Source organism: Coturnix japonica, chromosome 5, assembly GCF_001577835.2.
Source record: "Coturnix japonica isolate 7356 chromosome 5, Coturnix japonica 2.1, whole genome shotgun sequence".
Classification (NCBI taxonomy): domain Eukaryota; kingdom Metazoa; phylum Chordata; class Aves; order Galliformes; family Phasianidae; genus Coturnix; species Coturnix japonica.
Window position 1 is genome coordinate 10,767,361 of NC_029520.1, and position 22,092 is coordinate 10,789,452.

Genomic DNA, 22,092 nt, shown 5'->3' on the forward strand with positions numbered 1-22,092 from the left:
GCGAGTGCCTAAATCCATCAGCACACCAGGAAGCACAGGAAGCCAAACACCGAAGCTTCCCATCCCATGTGCAGCCGAGGGGTCAGAGCCACTCTGCCCTGCGGCGCGACGACCCATTACTGTCATCCCCTCATTGCCAGGACAGGAAGGCGCTCTCAGCCCGGCTCCGGCGCCCCAAGCCCTCCCCAGGCCACCTCTTCCTCTGAAGACATGCTGCAGATGCCGGGGCTGGTGGCCGGGTGGCACAAAGCCTGCATTGTCCGCGCTCGCTGCCCGGAGAGGCGATCTAATTGTCTTCCCCTGCTCACAGCAACAATTTGCTGGCAGCGAGGCTTGTGTCATTATATAACTGGAGATAGCCTGACTTGTAAACAGATCTCCAGAGCATGTCTGTCTTGCCTTATTTTGGATAAACAATAAGTTCCAAGCTGGCTGATGATACCTTGGTGCTGTTTGCAAAGGCACATAAAACAGTGGCGGGGTGAGCAAAGCTTTTGCAGGGGGCAGTTTCTCAGGGCATCACCTTCTTGTTCTCATTGATAGGAAGTCAGTCAGGCAATTCCAGGAAACCTGGGGCTTTGACAATCAACCTTGAGATTTTGTGGCTCCTTTAGCACTGCTTGATTTCTATGCTTGTATTTGTGAGTTTTCCTTTCCCTCTTCTCATTTCCTATCACTATTCTATGGTACCTGGGAAGGGCAAAAGCCATCCTCTTCTATTCCCATTCATGAGAGAACAATTCCATGCATAACTTATAAGACAGTGAGGGACTGCCTGCTCACACAAGATGATGTTCAGTCTGCTTCCTCCTCTCTTTTGGAGATAAATCCTACCAGAGAAACCAAAACCTGTACTCTATTGGCCAGACTTTTACCTAAACAAAGGGAGAGATGCCCAAAGATGTCTTCTGCCAGTGCTCATTGGAACTGGAACCAAAGTTGTCACATCATCATAGTCATTTCACAGGCATGGGTTGATGGTTGGACTAGGTGATCTTATGGTCTTTCCAACCTTTATGACTTTATGATCTGTGCTCCTCACGCTCCTTGGCAACTTCTAGGGATGCTCTGCTCCTGAGTTTGTAGAGAAGAAACTACTCTTCCGTTTTGGCTTTCACCTTTTATGCTTGAACACATGGTGATACCAACAGACACGGTTTCTAGTCTGGAGAGCTGCTTGCCACTGACTGCAGGGGACAATTTAATCTTCATGTTAACTTTAATGCTGGGCTTCCTAGATGGTTGTTTTGCTGACTGAGCTTGAAGCAGCAAGTGAGGAAGGGAAGTCAAAAGGAGAAATTAAGTCCCTGGGCTGGAATTTCAACCCTCTCTGATTTTTCTCTATGAAGACCGAACAGGCTTAGAGGAAAGGGCTGCTCAAGCCTGGCCAGAGCCTTCCTGAAGGCAGTGTCTGCGGTTCTACCCTTCATGGAGGAGGATTAAATCTGAATATCCCAGTATCAAAAACAGGCTATTTGCGTCTTTAGGGACATCCCCTTACTGCCTTTCCTCTAATCCCAATATTAAGTTTGCCTTTCCTCTCTCTCCTCTTTGCTTTTCCTGGGCCTCTGAAGCTCTGGACACTGTGTCCCTCCCACAGAAAAAGGGTAGAAAAATACTGTGAGGTTGCAACTCTATTCTAGCTTGGCAGCTGCTGGCTCTGCTCGTCCATCTTCCTCCACTACTCTCTCCCCCACTGTTAGATTCAATTTCATAAATAAATACCCCACGTATTGACGTCATTATAGGCCTTGAGAAACAATACTCCTGCCGCTTTCTTTGCTAAGCCCGAGGAACAGAGGAGAGAGGGAGGAGGAACAGAAGCAACAAGGTCTTGGAAGATGAAGACTTAATATTCTCCTAATCGCCTCCCTCCCTTTGCAGCTATGCCCCAGCTGTGAAGAATACAAAGATTACCATTATCAGCGTGCCCTTGTGGCTTGAAAAAGGATAATCGAGTATCAAAAATTCCTATTACAGATGATTTTCTTTAGGAGAGAGGATGATGGGGACATAATCTGTCCAAGAAGCTGGAAGAATACCCTCAATGGTCCCTGTGCTCCTGTCATGAAATTACGAAATCTGTATTCAAAATGTGCTTACAGTTCATGTTTCTGTGTCTAAGACACCAGTGATGTTTCCAGCCACGTCTCATTGAAAATCTCTTTCCCTCACTTCATTACTGGAGGTCAAGTGGCTGCTTCATAGACTAAGCTGTGACAAGTCAAAGCCAAGACCACTGAGTTTGTGCCTTTTTTTTCCCCAGTTCTAACATTCCACTGCAGTACTCCTCAAAACTATGAAATAATTTGCGTTTTTATTGGTTTATTTTTCTACAAGAATAAAAGATTCCCTTCTCCATGTCCTTACTCTTTGCCAAGCAAGAACCTAGCTGGTTGGAAACCTAATTTTTCAGATCAGTGTTGGCAGATACCAGGAGAAGGCAGGGAAAGAGGATCTTGCAGGGCTCCCTGTAAAAGCTGGCATGATTTTGATGAGCAAGGCATTCCTTAGGATGCATGCAGCTGGGAGTGCAGCAGCAAAGCGGGGAGAGAAAAGACAGCAGATGTGAAAGGTTCTTATTTGCTTTATTGATAATGTATTACAAATGAAAAGTACAATAGGTGCACAATCTGGGAAGTGTGCATCTTGCCTATTGCTGAGTGCAGACAAGTGACACTGTCAGTGATGCATCAGTGCCTTTCCCAGGCTTCCTCACAGCCATATAAAACATCAGTGGACAACTGTATATACAAAATAATAATAATATTAATAAAATAAAAAACAACAAACACAGTTCTTCCCTTTGTTTCGTGCAACATCACCAAAGAAAAAGAGCTTTTCAGAGCAGAATGATGAAATGGATGAAGCTTTGAGGAAACAAGGAAGCAAAGAAATCAGTCAGTAGGATCAGTCTGTCCTGACAGCATTGGCACTACTCGTTGAACACTAAGAAAACAGCTCAGCTGTTTTCTGGATTTAAAAATGAAAACTGATCTCAGAAATAACATCGAAGAATGGGAAAAGAAGAAGAGTACATAATTAGTATTTTTTTTTCTTCTCCTAAATCTCCCCATACCCAGAATAAACTAAGACAGTGATTTACACACCTTGCAAAGGTTGTGGCCACCTCCCTGCAGCAGGCTGCACACTCTCTCCTTTCCTCTATCCCACTGAGAATCTCATGGCAAAAATGCCCTCTGAGGTGATGCCTTATGCAAAAGTCCCTTGCCCTTTGCCTTATGCAGAGCTCAACAATAGCACTGAGATCAAGGGAGTGATTTTTTCCTGGGGCACCGATCACCATTACAGATTTCTCTCTTGGCTTCTTTGCTTCTTCATCCCCATGTATGTCAGAAGAGCACAAGAAGTCGCTGGAAGAGACCGACTGGAGGTTTTATGGGTGTACAGACCCACTCCAAGCTGTGGAAATGCTCCCCAAGGATCTCCAAGCTATGCCTGTGACTTATTTATGGACCTGCAATGGAAATTTGCAGGCAACAGAAGTAACTTAAGGTCCCTCAGAAGAAGCAAATGTCCCATCACAGCCAGTCTCACCCACTCAAGGGACTTTGCTGTACAAGAGCAGGCTCAGAGCTTCCTGGGGCTGCTTAGATCTACCCTTGTAAGTCAGTGTGCTCTTTGCTGTGCCTGGGGGCACATTTTAAACAATTTCCCAGTTTTCCAGTGAGCCCTGATTTATCACTCTGCTCTGGACCCATGGCAGCTGAGGTGGAAAAGAGCCACTTTCTGATATGCAGCAACAGATGTACTTCCACTCCTTGCCAGCATCCCTGGCCTCACTACCCAAACCTCAACGTGTTTCTGTGCATTTGTCCCACCAATGCAACCACCACAAGCACCAGGATGCAGAAGGTGTCAAGGTTGTTGGCATCCCGGGAAGGAAGAGAGCTCAGAGCATCCGTGTAAGTGCCAGAATTTCTAATTCATTTTATTTTGCATAATAGAAAGGATTTTGAGTGCTTTGTTCAAAGCTGAGGACACTTCCAGCAGCATCAATACTTGGAAATGGCATTGGCATCATTATGGAGTTCCCAGCCCCAGTTGAGATGTGGCTGGAATTTCACATGTTTTTAAGCCATCTCCAAATGTCCCCCATGACCATGATTTATGCGGGGAGAGGGGGGAGGAGGGGGGGAGGGGGAGGCAGCATATATGGAACAAATATGCCAAACAAAACTTCCAGCAGCAGCCACCAGAAGCTGCAATCACATCAGTCCTCACCCCACAGAAGGACACCCATTGACCTGAAGGTCAATGACAGGTGCTGGGGTGGGGACAGGGAACAGACCCAAACTTTTTACACCTGCAATGAATTGGAAAGGACTTAAGATTAAGTTCCCCTGTTGCTCAGTGTGGCCTCATCCCCACCCAACTCCAGCCCCAAGAGCAAAAATAAACCAAAATTAAAAGAAAAAGTCAGGCTTTATATTCTGGATGGATATTTATTTGCTTAACAGGTTTTCTTTTTTTTCTTTTCTTTTCTTTTCTTTTTTTTTTTTTTTTTTTTTTTTTTTTTTTTTTTTTTTTTGGTACAAAGCATCTCAAAAGCTTTTTACTTCTCTTTTTAAAAAATAAAAATTAGGTTTCTCTTAAAAAAAGACACACGGAAAGGAAGAGAAAAAAAAAACTCAATTATTTTCAATCGTTGCCTTTGTTCTGCCTTCCCACCCCTCCCTCTTCCCTTTCCCCTTCTTCCCCCCCTTTAATTTGGACCAATTTTCATTCTTTTCCATATATATTTAATAAAATAAATAAAAGATTTTCTTTGTTGTGTATTGCAGTGCCATTTTTTTTTAAACAAAGGCTTCATGGCTCAACATTGCAAGGTAATAACAAACAAAATGATTATACATTAAAATTCTTCCTCTCTTGAGACTCCCCTAGCCCTCCCCTCAAAACCACGAAATAGAATACAATTCAAGTAGTCTTTTTGTTTGTTTGTTTGTTTTAAATGTATGGATATATAAGACAAAGCAAGTACAGAACTGGTTAACAGAGTGTCCCCATTTTATTAGCAAGTGAGAGTATATCATAGGGAGATGTAATTGATTCCCCCTTTTTTATGGTTCCTAGACAGATAATATATATTATTTTAAAAACCAACCTATTTTACAGCCCTCTGTCCACCTCTCCAACCCATCTGCTCATTGAGTCCTGGGCCTCAAGCAAGAGACTTGCCTTTTCCCTGCCTGTGAACCTATCCCAGCCATCAGGCAGAAGGAGGCCACCACACTGATGGAAGTCACCAGGCTGGCAAAGGCCACCGTGATGACAGAAGCCGTCTATGTTGACGGAGACCATCCATGTTCATGATGGCCATCCATGCTGACAGAGGCCATCCATCATCCTGACTGAGGCCATCACACTGATGGAGAAAATCACATTGATGGAAGCCACCATGGTGACGGAGAGCGTCCATCATGTTGACCAAGGCCATCACATTGTCTGAGGTCACCATGCTGATGGAAGTCACCATGCTGACTGAGGCCATCGCACTGGTGGAGGCCACTATGCCAGGGGAGGACGCTTGCCCCATGGTGGGGAGAGGGTCCACATCATTCCAAAGGAACATCCTCCACAGCCTTGGGCATGGGGCAAGGGGAGGAGGGCAGGGGGTTCTGCAAGAAGGACGCAAGGGGCAAGAGAAGGAAAAGGAGATGGAGGGACAGGGGGCTGGCACTTCCGCACAGCGAGCAAGCCGTCGGGGTTGAGAAAATGGAGAAGCTGATCTTCACCAGGGTCCACGCAGAAGCAGGGCCTGGAGTTGTAACCGGCAATACCTTTGCCATTCAGAACAGTTTGTATCTAGAACAGTTTGTATCTAGAACAGTTCCCTTTTAGTCTAAATCATCTTGTTTTTTGTTTTTTTTCCTTAAAAAAATAAAAGAAAAAAGAAAAAAAAAAAAAAGAATGCGTGTAGATGTATTTCTGTGTGTGCGTGCATCTGTGTACATGAGTGACAGCCAACTAGCTCATATGGTCATGACCAAGCTATATTTCAGAAGAGAAAAGAAACACATTTATCACACTTTTCCTAAAACGAAAAGCTAAAATTTCAAGTTCAGTATTCGCTATCTTGTCCTTCCCTCCCCACCCTCCTTTGCTATTTCTGGGTTTTTTCCCTTCCAACTTACTTTAGCACCATAACACATTTTAAACATTACAATCCCTCTTCAGATACTACACAAAATGTCCCATAAAAATAGTGCTTTTTTGCCAAAAAAGTTATATAATATATTATATATATAAGTCAACTAAATCCGTGGCAAATGTGCAATGCAGACGCCTCCCCCATTTAAAGTGAGCATCAGCTCACTTCTTTTTTTTCCCCCCCCCCCCCCTTTTCCTTTTTCTTCTCTCTCTCTCTCTCCTCTTCCTCTCTTTCTCCCGTCAGTGATGGTTTCAAAAAGGTGCAAGTCAATTTGGAATCTTGTAATTAAGCACACACACAAAAAATGCAGATGGGTCTCCTCGGAACTTCGTCTCAGTTACATTTTCTTTTTAAAGGTGCAAAAAAAAAAAAAAAAAAAAAAAAAAAGTTATAAAAATAAGAAAAGTTACCAATGAAAAAGAAAGGAAGAAAAAAAAAAGAAGTTGGGTGGGAATGAGGCAAAAAAGTTACATCCCTCAACATTTTTCCCCATTTGTTTTTGCTTTCACTTTATTGTCAAGAAAGACATGGAATGGACTCTTCTTCTTGAGAGAAAAAAAAAAACCACACAAAAAAAATTAAAAGTTAACTTCATATCCTTTTTCCCTCTTGCTCTTTCTTTTGTCTTCTAGTGTTGGCACTGGGGATGTCACACAGCGCCTGGCAACAAGAAGTTCAAGTGCCCAACGGTCCCTTCGTAAGTACAAGGCTTGAAAAATACTGGGTGCACGAGGGAAACGAAACAGGCCTGGGAAACAAAACAACCCTCCCCCCCACCCCAAAAGGAGGACGCTGCACACGGCTGCTGCCATCCCCTCCTTGCTTGTGTCAGTTGTTTGGTTGGGGCCGGAGCGGCGTGATGGTGCCTGCCGCCCCGCTCCTCGACTCGGGGACGGAGGGGCTCAGGGGGGCCGAGTCTCGCCAGTCTCTCCCCAGGAGATCATAAATCGAGCCGGCTGGTCACAGTTCATTCCTGGGGGCCGGTTGCTTCAGGGGATGCCTGCGGCGCCGGGGGCCGCTGGCTGGGCAAGGAGATGAGGGGACGATGCATCGCCCTGGCTTCCTCAGCTGCTTGCAGCCCCTCTGCCTGCCACCGGTACCGGCGGGCGCGCAGGATGCCAGGCACCTCCCGCTGCAGCCGCTGAGAACTCTTCTTCTGCCACACGTTGTACTTGGAGTACTTGGCGTGAGATGGCTTCTGGAAGCTCTCCTGGGGAAGGGAGAACAACACAGAGTCAATACAAGGTGGGATACCAGCACCGCCCTGGGGCTTCCTCTACCCATTGCTGGTTGCCTGTGTTACAGGTTCTATTGAGTCCCCAGCACAAGGAGGTCGTGGACAGAGAAGGGCCACAAGAATTATTAGCAAGCTGGAACACCTCTCCTATGGGGAAAGGTGGGGAGAGTTGAGGTTGTTGAGCCTGGAAAAGGCTCCAGGGAGACTTTGCTACAGCTTTGTAGTATATGCTAAAGCTGGAGGAAAGCTTTTTACCAGGGCCTGTAGGGACAGGCCAAGGGGCAATGGTTTTATGCTGAAGGAAACTGCACATAAGGAGGAGCTTTTCCACAGCAAGGTGGTGAGATGCTTGGGACAGTCTGTCCAGAGGAGCAATGTGTTCCCGCCCTCTGAAGGCATTCAAGACCATGCTGGATGGGCCTTTGGGCAACCTGATCTAAGAGGGGGATCTGTCCCTGCCCATGGCAGAGGGATGGACTGGATAATCACTAGGGGGCCCTTCCAACTCAAACTGTTCTATGATTCAATGGTTAGAAGTTTGTTTTCTGCAATTTCTTTGATTCCTCAACAGCTATAAACACTTCAAGGCTCTGCACACTGCCTTGGCCACAGAAGCAGCAGATCATAGAGCCAGCAGCAGTCCTTCCCCACTGATGGCCTCCCTTTTCTCCTCTTTCTTGCTTCAGGCAGCTAGCATCCCGAGTGCAGCCCTACCTTGTTGAGGGCTGGGAGGCCCACGAGGGAGGTGGCAGAGAGGTCACGCTCTGACTTGACGGACTTGGCACAGTAGGTTTCCAGCAGAGCCAGGTCACAGCTCCGAAAGCAGCACTCCTCCACAATGCCACGGTTGATCCTCCTGTTATTTCGTCCCACTGGTCTACCTGTAGGGGCAGAGGCCTGAGCATTAGCCATCAATGTAGACCATAGCTTCGTCACCCTTTACCCATTGCTCCCAAAGCACTCATCTCCTTTGACATATGCCTGCAAAATGCCTGAGTTTCCCATGATGACTTTCCTAGACAAACACTCTCAATGCTGACGGGGTTCCTGGTGTGCGCATGACACTAATTAAAGGCACTTTCTATTGCTGTAATTTACTCCCTTCCTATTGCTCCTTAGCAAGCCCAGAGCGGGCAGCAGTCCGGATGCAGACGCCGCACCGATTACCACAAATGTCTGTGATGTTGATCCTGGCAAGAGAGTTTTATTAGAAAGAAGCAGCGCGGCACTGCGGCTGCCAACCTCCCTCTGCCGTGTTGACGCTTGGGCAGGTGAAGCGAACCAACGTGGCTAAATTTTACCAGATGGGATAGCTCGTAGACAGCTGCAGAAAGAATACAGGCCCATGACGGCATGCCAAGAATAGCTATTAAACTTAATCTTTTAATAAGGGTTCCTCTCCTGTTTCTTCCTGAAGAAGGATGCAAAAACCAGTGTCCAGTGCAGCAACAACCAAGCGCATCTCATGTCAGTATTTAAGTACAGACAAAACACTCCAGAAGGAAGGCTCGGATCAGCTTCATTTTGTTCCTTTCCCTCTTGAAAGAAAATCAATGGGTAAATTTGGATTTTGGGTTCAAAACAAATGTGGTTGGGAACAGCAACTTCCAAAATGTATAACAGTCCCAAACCAGACAGTTTTCTCTGGGCCTTCATACACTGTGCCAAGGCAAAGGGCTGAAGTGGAGAGGACCAGTGCCCACACTGGAGCAGAAGCCAGGATCAGTGGAGTTGCAAACGAGACCCAGGAACCACAGCCCAGCTGGGGGAATGCTTCCTTGACCCTGTGTACAACCCATGATCCCTCCATTTGCTCCACATGAAGGCACTCAAGACTTCAGGCTTTGGCTTGCAAGGTGTTGACTGATTTCCTCATGGGGAACTCCATCTGGATGGCCACCCAAAGTGCCCCAGGACAAGATGCAAAGCCAAAACATATTCTACGTGTGCTATGCAAGCACACATTCAGTACAGCCCTATGTATATAGCACCAGCATGCAAAACACACCATGACCTTACCTCAACACAAACTCTGCAAAAGCAAAGCCCCTGGCAGCACAGCACCTGCTATCTGTCAAACTCAGCCCTCGCTCCATTTGCAGTGAGCCCTCTGCTCTGCTTTGGAGCATCACCACCCTGTACTGAGGTCACGAAAGCAAACGCAGTATCGGGTGCATCACAATAAAGCAACTGACTCATACCGTGCAGCCCACCCTTGGCAGTCATTTAAATGCTTGATTTTCCACATTCTTCCCCATTCCACTTCTCATTTTGGCAATTATCTCTCCTTTTTCTTTTTTCATTTTATTTTATTTTTAACTCTTTATTTTTACTACTTCTCTGGAAAACTTTCAGATGCAACCTTTAGCCAGCTACATAGGAAGGTGAGAAGGATGGTTCCATCTCAGCAAAGGCTCCATGATGGAAGCACTGCTGGGAGTGCTTCTGTTTTTCTATCCTTAAAATGCTCATTGCCAGCAAGCATGCTAGGTTGGGCCATCCCTTGCAGTGCAGGTGGATGAGTTGGGTGCCCACTGCCATACACGTGACTCCAGGGCAGGCAATCTGGGTGGCAGTGTCTAGAAGAGAGGGGGGAAGGTAGATAACCCGAGGCCATGTGCATGTATTCTTCACACACGTATGCCCACCGTAGATGTCATTGCAGGGACTCTTACAGGTCCCTTCCAGCTCAAATAATTCGATGAATCTATATATATGCTGTATGTATATGATACATATGAATCAAAACCAATGCAACCACCCCACACCAAGGGCACTGTTTGGGAGAACCAGCCCTGGGCTATCGGCACTCCTTGTTTTTCCTACCCATGGACATGTCCCTTGCCCTTCAGCATTGCCCTTGCTCTGTTGCATAAAGTTCCTACATGCCATTCCCCTTGCTGGCACTGCTGCCAGCATCCCTGCAAGGGCTTGGGGGGGCACATCTCCCATTACATAATAGTCCATACCCATCGAGCCAAATGCCAACCCCATCCTCTATGGGAACGCTGCTGCAGAGGAAAAAACTAGGCAAACATAACAAACAGGGATTTGGCCTCAGAAAGCACCTGGAGATAATAACCCAGGGGAAAAGATGCCAGCATATTTCTAGTTAACAGTGATATTGCTGCTGACCTGGATTGGGGAAAGAGTTTTGTTCCATAGCACAATTTACGCACTGACTAAAGGTTGAATTCCTTGGCTTTCACCCACCAGCAGCATCTCACTTGAGCATCACTGCCAAAGCCAGGACACGGCAAAGCAGAGGGTGAAGCATTTCTCCTCCTCCGCTCCCCATCCACTTCCCATTTCTGCAATTACTGCCTTCCCCTAAGGCATCGTGCTTCCTCCTGGCCTTCTCAGGGGGCTTGGGAAGCAGATGTGCTCCTTGAAAAACTGCTCCACCAAAAATCTCTGCCTGCTGGTGCCCTTTGGCATCACACTATCCTGAAGGAGGCACCAAGCATCCTGGTGGGAATTGGTGAGCACTCCAATAGGGATGGTCAAGCATCCTGATGGGACTTGCTGAGCATCCTGTCAGTGCTCCTGGGACACCCCAGGGGTGGGGGCACCCAGTGGGATAGGAGGGTCCCTGGGTAGTGGTACCAAGGCATGTCCTCACCTTCTGTTCCCCTCTCCTCTGGTCCATCAGGCGGCAAGCCATGTGGAAGGGGACTTTGGGTGCAAACAGTCCCCACACCCCTGACGCAGGAATGTCGGGAGCAACAAGGGGGCCTTTGTGCAGTGCCGTCCCCGTCCCAGTGCCCCCAGCCTGGCCCTCCCCTAGCCCCGGCACTGCGCTTTCCCCCCTGCTTTTTCCTAGTATTATTCGGAGGAGCGGCGGCACGCAAGAATGTGCCCCGTCAGCATAAGCAGCCGCAAAGAGCTAAATTCTTATCAGCTGTTGGAAAGGAGGAAACAGGAGCTGTTGTTTACAGAGAAGTCGGACGCCTCTCCCCCCACAGCCCCTTCTCCCTTCACTGCCGATGGTGCATGACAACAGATTTGCCGCAGAGACTTCCTCTTGCCCTTTTTTTATCTATTTTTTTTTTTTTTTTCCCTATTTCTTTTTTTCCATGCTCAGCATCCATCCCCATGGCTGTGCCATAGGTCAAAATCACCTTGCCGGCACCTGCAAGCCTTTTGAGACATCCACAGGGATTGCTGCAGAAAAGGGAGAGCAACGCAGTGCCTGCAGCTGAGGGCTCCAGCCTCCTTGGAGCTGTTCCTTTGCAGACCCGGTGCTTGGTGGCCACGGGTCTCAGGTGCAACCAGGAATGTGGCAAGGGCTTGCCATGGGACCAGTGGCACTCATCCCCAAGGGTGTGCCATGCAAAGTGTTGTCTCTTTCACAAACAAGTCACATAAAACAGCTACCTCAAGACTTAAAGGAGGTCTAAGTAGTAAAAGCCTTACAGTGGGGTGCCAATAGTGCTGAAACACTCAACATTATGGGATCTGGTAGGCAGTTTCAACATCCTGAGCCCCAAGCATCAGCCCTCATGTTATTTTCAAGGGCATCTGGCAGCTGGGTTCATGCTCTGTGCTAATGGACAGACAGGCATCTCCATCATCAGGGTGCACCCTCCTCAGGCTACGCTGTGTACTTCCTCACCCTGGAATACCAGGGGTGCAAAACACTGCAGACACACTGCATCCAAATGCAAACTGCTGCATCTTGAGATAGGGAAACTACACCTTAGCTTAAATCACTGCTGCAGCAGAAAATCAGCAGCAGATTTGCATGCTATTTCCACTTTTCTCGGGATTACCAAGCAGCTGCTTGAAGCAAGCCCTTTCCAGCATGCAGAGCCACCTATACTTGTGAGACAAGGCCATCAAAGACATCTACCACGTGTATGAAACACACTGTTGGCACAGGTTTGTCCTCAGGTTGCACTTCTCATGCCAGCAGCAAATAGAGAATTGGTCAGGACAATCCCAACCTCAGTTTTAAAGACATAAACCAGGACTGTGAAACATAAATATGCCCTTATAGAGTCTATGTAGTGGGGATGACATTTGCCAGGATAGGTCAGGAATGAAGATTAATATGGGCAGAAGAATTAATGTCTTCACTAGACCAACTGATGGAGCTAGAGGGAAGAAAGAGGTGGGCTGGGGGTGACCAAGACTATCATCGAGTAGAGCTGGTGACAAATGTACATTCACTGCAGCCTTGACGGATGCTGAAGAGATGAAAATATGGGTCTGGGGGGTCTCCTTCATCCCCTGGTGCTTGAGCTCTCCAGAAACATTTAACAAGAAGAAGGAAGGAGGCAGGTGAAAAAAGAAGAGCAAGAATCCCTTTGTGAGCACCAGACTGGTCACTTGGCGCAAAGCTATGTTTCTGCCTTCAAAAGTGTTTTTATTTTGGACTGAGAAGATGGGTTATTCGAGGTGAAAGGAGGTCAGTTTGTCTGTAAAACAAAAGCCCCATTCCCTTTCATCCCCAGAGAGGGGGAGGAAAGAAGAGAAGCAAGGGGGAGGGAGGTGGATACTCCTCTATAGAGAGAGGAAGAGGGAGCTCCTCTATAGAGAGAGTGGGATGGGAGCTTGCCATGGATATGGAAGGTGAAACCCAGTCCCCTCACCCCATTGTGGCTTAGTAGTAGGAGAAAAGTGGGTGATGAGGAGAGGAAGGACAGTTATAGTGCAAACCCCTAGCTGGGCTCAGAGATAAAGGAACGGTGTTCCCAGAAACATTACATCACCAGAACAAAACCATCACCTGCAGGGCCTGGCTAGAAGGAAAGCCACCTGCAATGCCACCACCTGTGGGAAGTGACAGGCTGAAGCCCAGTGGTAGCTGAACCATTCAGCCTGTCCCTGCACAGCCTATGGACGGAGTAACCTTCAGCCAACTACAGTCCAGCCTGGTTAGGTATATGGTTGTATTGGAAATGTGAAGTCATGCCAAGAAGCAATGATGGAACACCTGGTGGGAAGGCACAGCCAACCCAGGGGAGCTCAGGTGCATGTAATGTACCTGAGTGACTGGAAGGGATGAAGCCAGGATCCACCCCTTCTCAGACCTCATTTAAGGGTTGGCAGTGGAGGTAAGAGGATCTTGCTGGAGATCCCTGCCTACCTGAGTCTCTCTGAAGGTAAGCAGATTCTTTCTTTTGTTTCAATGTCTATGTCTGTTGCATTTGAGTGAGTTCTTACTTGCTGCAGCCTGGGACCTTACTATTCTGCTGTCATTGCTGCTCTTTCCATTGTGTTACAAGAGTCTTTATCAAAGCTGGTGGCATCTTGCTCCCTGTAAATGCTAGATTGGTAATAGAGGGAGTATGGCTCTCAAGATCACTATATAAAAAGCAACTCACTACATAACTCAAGAGTGATTATATAATATTGTAATGTAAGTTTCTCCAAAGCAGAGGCAATGGTGTCAGGTGCAGCTGCTACCTGCATTGTTTTCCCTGCTGCTTTGCCTTGCATCTTTTCTGTAGTATATCATGGAGTTCAGTCAACAGTGGGTTGCAGGACATGGGCACTTGCCTCTCCCATGCAAGGAGAAAACTATAACATTGCCAGAAGGCATCACACCTAAGGCATCCTCATCTGCTCATGTATTATAAACATCCATCACCTTATTCCTCCTCATCTACTAGTTGAGCTCCTGCGCTGCTAATACCTGTGGTCCAAGCCTCAAAAACACACTCAAGGAAAGCATGTTCCAGGCAACACCCCTGAGGACCCCTGCACTCTCTGGACAACAGCAACACTGCAGATTTGGCATTGGCTATGCTGTTTAGAAGGTCAGACATCAGTGATGACAGCAAGAAGGCCACCTGGGAGAGAGGTGGGAGCAGCCCAAAACTAGTGGATGTATCCAAGCAGAGCGTGCCTGGGTTTAAAAACAAGCCAGAATCCCAGCTCAGCGGAAATCCTCATTATTTTGAAGACCTACCCACATCAGCAATGAACCAACCACTTATCACCAATGCTCAGCCATATCTGAGCATGGAACACAGGAGCTAGCTTTCCCATTGGACTATCCCTCAGCTCATCACTCTTCTCGCTCCTCTTCTTACCATGCACAATATCTCCTTAAAAAGCACTGGGGTGGAGAACTCATCCTTTCCACCCCAACCCGATTCCACATGCATCATCTTGGCATAGCATGAGGTGGGTACTGAGCATCCTGTAAGTACATACTACTTACTGAAGTAGAAGCCCCTGTCCCCGCAGACAAACTGCAACGTGTCCACCAGCTCCCCACCGCAGAGGGTCTCTGCCGTGCCGTATGCCGCAGCTGAATCCAAAGCGTAGGCCAGGAAGGCCAGCAGTAGCAACAGCATCTGCCTGGCTGCACACATCCTCTGCACCTGGGGAAAGAAGCCATGTGTTAGATGGAAGGCTAGCATGTCCTACCTGAGCACATGCTTCACCAAAGCTAAAATGAACGAATTTTCTGCCTGCTTTTGGTGAAAGCTGGCTTTGGCTGGGAAAATAGTGGCCTTCTCCCCATGCATACAGAAGGCACTACTCAGGCAACCACAGGGCTGATTGCACAAGCTGTGTTTACTGGTGAGGATCGGAACCGGAGAGACACACCATAGAAGCAGAGTGGTCCATTGGGGTATCAGCGTGAGGATGCTACCACGGCACTGCATGATGCAACATCTGCATGCTGTCCCTCAGCGATGAGCATCACTGCATTTATACAGCCAGATAACCACAGTGGCCAAGAGGACAGCAAAAAAAACTAAGAGGGGAGTTGTATCAGAACTGCATTCACCCATACCGGCTGCTAAAACTCAAGCAGAGCATCCCCTCTCCCCACTGATGTTCAGCCAAGGCCCTGGGTTTCACCTCCCATTTTCATCACCATAGCATCTGAGCAACTCGAGAATAATATCAGTTAATGAATATTACCTCACCCCCACGGGATGCTCAGAGATGGAGCCGAAGCCTGGGATAGATTAAATGACTCACCCAAGGTCACAGGGGAAGTCTGCAGCACAGCCAGGAAATTAGCCCAGCTCCCCTGGGGCCCTGCTGCGGCCCTGCCAGCAATAAAGCCACCCTTGCCACCAAATGCTATGAGCACAGAACTCCAGTAGTGTCAAAATGAAGCCATGGTCCCAAGTCTTAAGCTCTCCAAAGTAGTGGAGACTGTCATCACAGCACCAACTGCACTGCTTGAGTCATGGCAGCATCAGCAACACAGTCCCCTCCCAAAAAGCCTGTGGTTATCCCATGCTGGTTTTGTTCTTTTTCTGTCTCTCTTTTTCCTTTATTTTCATGTATGTGTGATGCCCAAACTACTCCCTGCCCCTCAGCTAGGCACTGCAGGGATGTGCCTGGACTCCACTCCCTCATCTCCTTCCCCTTTCTAGTAATGCCCCTGCTATGGTGAGGATTCATTGGGGTGCATAATCTGCAGCAAGGCTACTTTGGCCCCAGCACCCCCTAGCTCAAGCTTTTTGTAAGCAGGGTGATATCTGATGCCAAGGAGACCTGATATGTTCTGCTCCTTTGCAAAACACTAACTACTGCAAAACTTGTGCTGCAGGTGCAAGCCTTGCCCGCCTTCTGCTCTTACTGGTTGCCCAAGCCTTAAATGCCAACCAAGAAGCCACCCTCTTGCTATCTATGTGGGACGAAGCCATGAGGGTAGTGATGGACCCAGTGCTGACACCACACTAAAGGAGAATCGGCATAAGCCCTTCCTTCTCAGTTCAACTATTGGGTACTTGGTGCTGTGCCTCCACAGCCCCCTTGGGGCATGAGTGTGAAGCCCTCTGAGCTTTTCATGCATATACATCTTCCATCCCGATGGCTTATGCTCTGTCCAGCATCGGGAGTCAAAGCCTTTTGAGCCTTCATATTTATTGCAAAGCCTCTCCCATGCAACGGGTAATGGGAACAGTGTGGTGTTGGAGTTTTCCTGAAGGATAAGGTCCCTGCAATGCTAAAAGAGATGCTACATAGATCCAAGTTTCATCCTTGTAAGTTGAATCAGTCATACTGACTGCCATCCCTCAGTAAGTGCACAGAGGAATGTCATGCATCTCTGCATACAATTTCAACCAGGACAGCAGGCTTCTGTTCCTCCCCTTGTCCACAGTGGCGCATCTGGGACCAGGAAACTGCCCTGGACATGCAGTGATACACCCACTTTGTGTTTGGGCACCTCTCTGCAGCCCTGTGACAGACAGGTCACAACAGTGGTGGCACAGCTATGGAGAGGCTTCCCTTGGAGCAGCACCAGTGTGATGGGAGTGAGTCCAAAGCAGATCTGCAGTGGAACTGCCCTCCTGCCTGAAGCTGCCTGAAGGATTTACTTTGCTGCACTATCTGCTGGAGAGTCAACTGTGGTCCAGCTGCTGGGGAATCAGAAGCCAAGAGGCCACAGTGTGCTCAAAAGGCCCAGTTGCCAAATCTCAGAGGAAGGTTCAGGCATCTCTCGCATCCAGGCTTGAGCTGAGCCAAACAAACCATGGTGCCTCTCTCTTGGGCAACATCTCCCAAAAAACGGATACTGAACCTCCTGTCTGACCTAATTCCTTCTTCAGTCTGGCCTTCGTTACAATTTAATATGAACAGAACAATGTAGGAGGGAATTGACAGATGGCCCAGTCTGCAGAACTTGGACAGCAAAAATTAAAAATAAAATATCTTGCTCTTTGTGGAGCATCTAAAATGGCAAAAAGTTTTCAGTCTAAACCCAATGGTGTGTTCAGGGTGGGGAGAAAAGCAACATTTTGCATCTTATCTTCCATTGCCCTTCCAAAAAAGCAGGAAGATTGGACGTCTTTCTGCTGCAGAAGATACCCAACGTTTGTACAGGAAGCAACACCCAGAGCATCTCCATCCTAGCATGCAGCTGGAGACACAGCATCCCTCGCATACTGAAGTGTGTGCACAGGGCCATACAGGTTTTGCCTACAAATGTGAGATGGATTATCTTACTGCTGTGAGTGGATAGGGGGATGTGATGCATGGCATAGATGTCCCTCAAAGAGCAAAGTGCTTAGCTGGATTAAGGCACAGCTCTCTAAGGACAAGAAGTGGGCACACATCTACTATCATCATGTCACACCAGGGCCCCCAGCTCTGCCCACAGGCACAGTGATGCCCTCAAGAGCCAAAGAGCAAGGGCCAGCATGGAGAGGGAGGTGCCTTGGCAGGCAGAAAGCAGCTGGGGCAGATGGGGTGGAGGAGCTGCCCATGGTACCCAATGCAGAGGAGCCCATGTGCTGTGTCTTGGTCTGGAGCATCCCAGGTCCCTCTTGCTGCCTGAGCCACGTGCACCTGAGGTTTCCCAAATCCTTATGCCTAGAGACCCCAGGCTGCAAAAGCTTCTTTCTAAAGGAGAAAGGGTATAATCGCAGCCTGAAAGAGGCAAAATTTTCAACCACTGGGGCAGATAAAACCCGCCTAGGCTGGAGGGTTTTGCTGCTCAGCTTTTATCACTGGGATTGAAAAAATAAATAATAAATTAAAAAACCCCACACAACTCACCATTCTTGGCACCTGGCTCGTATGACACTTATATGGCTGAGGTTGGCAATGCCGCCTCTATTTTTAGCCATTGCTTTTTTGTCTTCTTGACTTGTCCCCATCAGCAGCCCCGTGCTGGGGGTCACCTTTCTGTGCCCGTGCCCCATAGGCAGCACTGCCAGAGCTGCAGAAAAATCAGGCTCTGAAAGGTGAATGGGGTATTCAGTACCATTTACTCACCCCACTGGGGAGTATTGCACAAATGTTGGTATGCGGCCCAGAAACGTTTGATTTATGGCATGAAAAAAAGGAAATGCAATCTTGCTTAACTCTTCTAAAGACAGCTGGCAGGACCCGGGGAAGGGATTTAAGTCCATTTTAGTAGCCTCACTTAACTTCTTTCTTTATTGTTCTTCTCTCCTTTCTGCCTCCACGTCGAAAACCTGGAGCGTATCAGGGAAAGTTAACAGCAAGTTAAGCTGTTAAATCAGAAATTGTGGTGACTGGAGTTTACTGGCAACTGATATTCCCACAACACGTTGAACTTGCTTTATGTCTTGGCACAGACAACTTAACCCTTTCGGAGCCACACCATGGCCCCCACACAGATTCCTTCCCCCATCCCTCCTGATCCCCTCATTCTACTTCTCCCTGCCCCAACAGCCTCAAAAAGCAGAGCCAAGCCGGAGAGGAGCGGGAGGTCAGCTCCGGGACACAGGCGGGATAGGGTGGGCCACTTCCAGCACTCGTATGCGATTCTGGAGCTGCACCAGCGCCTCAGTTCCTCTAAAAATAAGACCTCACCTGCTGTGTTTGCTTTATTTTAAAAAAGAAAAGATGTACAGAAGTGCTTTTCCTTGTGAGGCCAGCTCCAAAGCCTATAGGAATCAATGGAAAGCCACGCACCAACACCTCTGAGTGTCTCGGTCAAAGCAGCAGCTCCATGGGCAGGCTGCAAAAAGGATCACCTGTCAGAAAGGGCCCCGGGACACACACGCAGCCGTCTTCGGGCTCTCCAATTTCATGCGGCGGTGGGAGGGGACCCGCGGTGTCAAATCTTTTATCCCTTAATGAATTTTCACAGGAGCTGGGATAGCCCCTTTGAAAGGCTGAGTGAACTTGTGTGGGTGTTGACACCGCCAAGCGAGATTTACAGCTCTGACCCGTTCACCCCCACCGAAATTGTCAAGTTGGGTCCAAAACAGTTCAGCAGAGCTCAAATCAGAAGTGTCAGTCAGTTTTATTCCTCCAGATGTCCTTAGCACAAAGTCACCCCTACAAAACCCATGACCCAGGCTCCTAAGCTCCGCTGTAAATCACGCTAGGAGGAGGAGAAACCAACCCAACACGCTGAGCCCTGCGGAGCGAAAGAAGAAACCGCACACGCAAACTGACAACAAATAAAAACAAAGAAAGCCAGGCCTGGGCCCTCCCAAGCTGAGCCCGGCACTGGGAAGAGATTGTGGGTTTCCCATGGGAGGGTGGAAGGCAGCGCTGCTCTCCAGGTGCCCGCCCCAACCTGACTGTCACAGCGCACCATGGCCACATCTGCTGGTACAGTTGTGCAGAATCTGTGTTTCCTCATGTGCCCCAATTCCCCACTGCTCAATGGTGTGCTAAAACCCTTCCAAGTTGCTCTCTTAAAACAATTACTGTAGGGAAAAGCAATTGGGAGGGAAAAAATAATAATAATAAAAAAAAATCACACAAAGTCGAGGGCTCCATGCCAACCATTAACTCTCACTCCATTTTGGCTTCGCTCTCTTGTTTTTCCTCTCCGTATTTTTATCCCTCCGAGACCGAACGCACCGCGCTGTTTTTCGGAAGAGTTTAGCGATCCCCCCCGCTTTCGGAGCCGCGGAACGGCCCGTCCCTTCCCCGCGCCGCCCCGTCTCCCCGCTTCCAAAATCGCGCAGCGCAGCGCCGGGGGGCCGCGCAGCGCCGCGACCTCGCATAGCCCCGGCCCCGCGGCCAGCCCAGCCCACGCACGATCGCGGCTGCCCGCACACGCGCTCTCCTGCCGGCCGCCCCCCACGCGGGACCGCCCCCCGCGAGCGAAGGGGCGCGCAAAGGGCGCGCAAAGGGCGCGCAGCGCTCCCGCCGCCGTCGTCCCCCCTCCAGGTGCGCGGAGTCCGCGGGGCCGCGCTCAAAACAACCCAAGCGTCGGGGAGGACGCGGGCAGGCGCACCCTCGGGGCTGCCCCGCACCCCCGCAGCGCGGCTCGCAAGTCGGCGGCGGGCAGCGCGACGCGGGCCGGCTCTCGGGGTCCCTCTAGTGACACGCGTGGGGACGGCGGGCGGGCGGGCGGCGGAGCCGGCGGGCTCGGATCGGCTCGGCATGGCACGGCACCGGCATCTCGGTACCGGCATCGCGGCACCGCGCGGTGCTGCCCGGTTCGGCGCGGCGCTGGCCCGGCGCGGCACGGCACGGCTCGGCTCGGCGCGGCGCTTACCTTGGCGCTGCCGCTGCCGCTCTCAACTTCTGTCGGCGGCGGGCCGGGGAGGAAGGCAGGCTGCCGGCAGCGCTCATCCGTGTGTGCCCCGGCGCTTGCCATGCTGCTGTCCGGCCCTGGCAGCGATCGCGGCTCTGGCTCGCCTTCCCCGCTCCCTGGCTCTCTCTCCTCGCTTTGCCTTTTGGTATGTCAAGTCCCTGTTTGATTTGGTCTGGAGGATGTTATTTTGTTACGATCAGGTATTTTGTTATTCTAGAGAGCAGGCGAGCGCTTTCCTTTTTCTTTCTTTCTCCTTCTCTTCTTTCTTTCTTTTTTCCCTCCTTTTTTTTTTTTTTTTCTTTCTCCTTTTTTCCTCTCTCTCTCTTTTTTTTCTTTCTTTCTTTCTTTTTTTTTTTCCTCCTGGTTTTCCCCCCTTTTCCTTTTTTTCCTCCTCTTTTTCTCCTCCTGCCTTGACTGCCCCTTGGGTGGCTCTCACTTTTTGGTTGTTGTGGTGTTTATTGACTGCGTCCCCTGGCTGGGGCGGAGGGGCCGGCTGCCTGCTGCCCGCTGCTCCCGGCTGGCTGCCCCACGAGCGAGGAGACGGGCAAGGCGCTCTAGCTGCCCCCCTTTTATACCCCCCCAATGGGCATGCTCTGACTTCCCCAGTGAGCACCAGCCCGGCCACGCAGCCAATAATGTTGCAGAGCGATCCCTCCCTCTTTCTCCCTCCCTTCTTCGTAACCCTGCGAAGTCCAGCTCGGGGAGCGACGGGAAGTTTCAAGCCGCAGGCTTTCCCCGCCCGGGAGAGGGCTGTAGCCCACCCCTGCCGGCCGCTGGGTGGGCTGGGGGCCGCGCATCCTCTGACTCCCCCGGCAGGTGAGGACGGGCGGCTGGGGGCTAAGTCCCCAACCCCTGCCCGAGGTGCTGGGCCGTCTCTCCCTACCCTCCAGGGAACCGAAACCGCTGTGGGGAGATCGGAAGCAGCGGGATCTGTCCGTACCAGCCCTGCTTTTGGGTCCCGCTCTGACCGCACGGAGGGCACAGGTGGCTGTGCCATCCATTCTGCTCTGTGCCAGCCCCACAGCATCTGCATGGCAGTTGCGGGCATGCAGGGGTGCTGGAGCACAGCTCTCCAGATTCACACCGGTGCCCTGCCCCGTGTTATACACCCTTGTGTTGGCAGATGCACGCCTCGCTTTGCCTGCACACATCTTTAGGGATAGCATGGATGCCCGTGCTGCGTGGGGACGTTTGGATTTGGCATCCCACAGCACCTCCTGACAGCAGCGTCTGCTCTCTGGGCTGCCCCTGCTACACACCAGCTCGTGCAAGCAATTGCTTTTAAGCCAAAAGGACTTTTCCAAGGCTTTGCCATGAAGCAGCGTGTGATCTGAATTCACCCCCGTTGCAACCGCCGCTCCACCACCAGAGCTGCACAGCGATCACACCGGGCTGCGTTGTGCACGGTTCACCTCCCCAAAACCTGCCCTGCTGGGTATTGGCTGCCCCAGGGGTTGGCTGCAAAGACCCTACTTGCTTTCCACCAGCATCAAAAGCAAAGTCCCGGAGCATTCACATCCTAGGAACCGCATGGGTGGCTGTCAGCTCGCAGGGATGCGCAGCTCGAGTTGTAGTGCAAAGCATGCACCCACCCACAGCAGGCAGGGGCAGAGCTGCCAGCGTTGCGCTGCGGGCTACACATCACAGGTGGTGCTCACCGTAGGCAGTGGCACGAAGGGGTGAGGGCTCAGCAAATCTCACTAACACTTGCTGAGAAAACTCTTTTTAAAACTA

The 22,092-nt window shown here is 49.8% G+C and overlaps 1 protein-coding gene and 2 long non-coding RNA genes across 11 annotated transcripts in view; 2 read left to right on the forward strand and 1 right to left on the reverse strand.

Annotated features, from left to right (window-relative positions):
* LOC107314540 overlaps nucleotides 1–6,560 on the forward strand; it is a 188,819-nt gene extending 182,259 nt beyond the window's left edge. For 7 of the 9 annotated variants that reach the window (XR_004307354.1, XR_004307348.1, XR_004307355.1 and 4 more), the window contains 2 exons: nucleotides 1,981–3,926; nucleotides 4,806–6,560. This is a non-coding gene — a long non-coding RNA (uncharacterized LOC107314540). The remainder of the gene's footprint in view (nucleotides 1–1,980; nucleotides 3,927–4,805) is intronic. The other 2 variants (XR_004307356.1, XR_004307352.1) reach the window with 2 other exon arrangements.
* IGF2 (insulin like growth factor 2) lies at nucleotides 6,000–20,667 on the reverse strand. Its single transcript, XM_015863842.2, has 4 exons — nucleotides 20,320–20,667; nucleotides 14,584–14,746; nucleotides 8,127–8,293; nucleotides 6,000–7,385 (listed from the first exon to the last, which is right to left on the reverse strand). Exons 1-4 carry the CDS (start codon nucleotides 20,419–20,421, stop codon nucleotides 7,143–7,145), a joined length of 675 nt encoding a protein of 224 aa, XP_015719328.1. The 5' UTR covers nucleotides 20,422–20,667; the 3' UTR covers nucleotides 6,000–7,142.
* LOC107314542 lies at nucleotides 7,317–9,612 on the forward strand. Its single transcript, XR_001555493.2, has 2 exons — nucleotides 7,317–7,420; nucleotides 8,099–9,612. It is a non-coding gene; the product is annotated as an uncharacterized LOC107314542 (long non-coding RNA).
* Nucleotides 20,668–22,092: the final 1,425 nt, after the last annotated feature.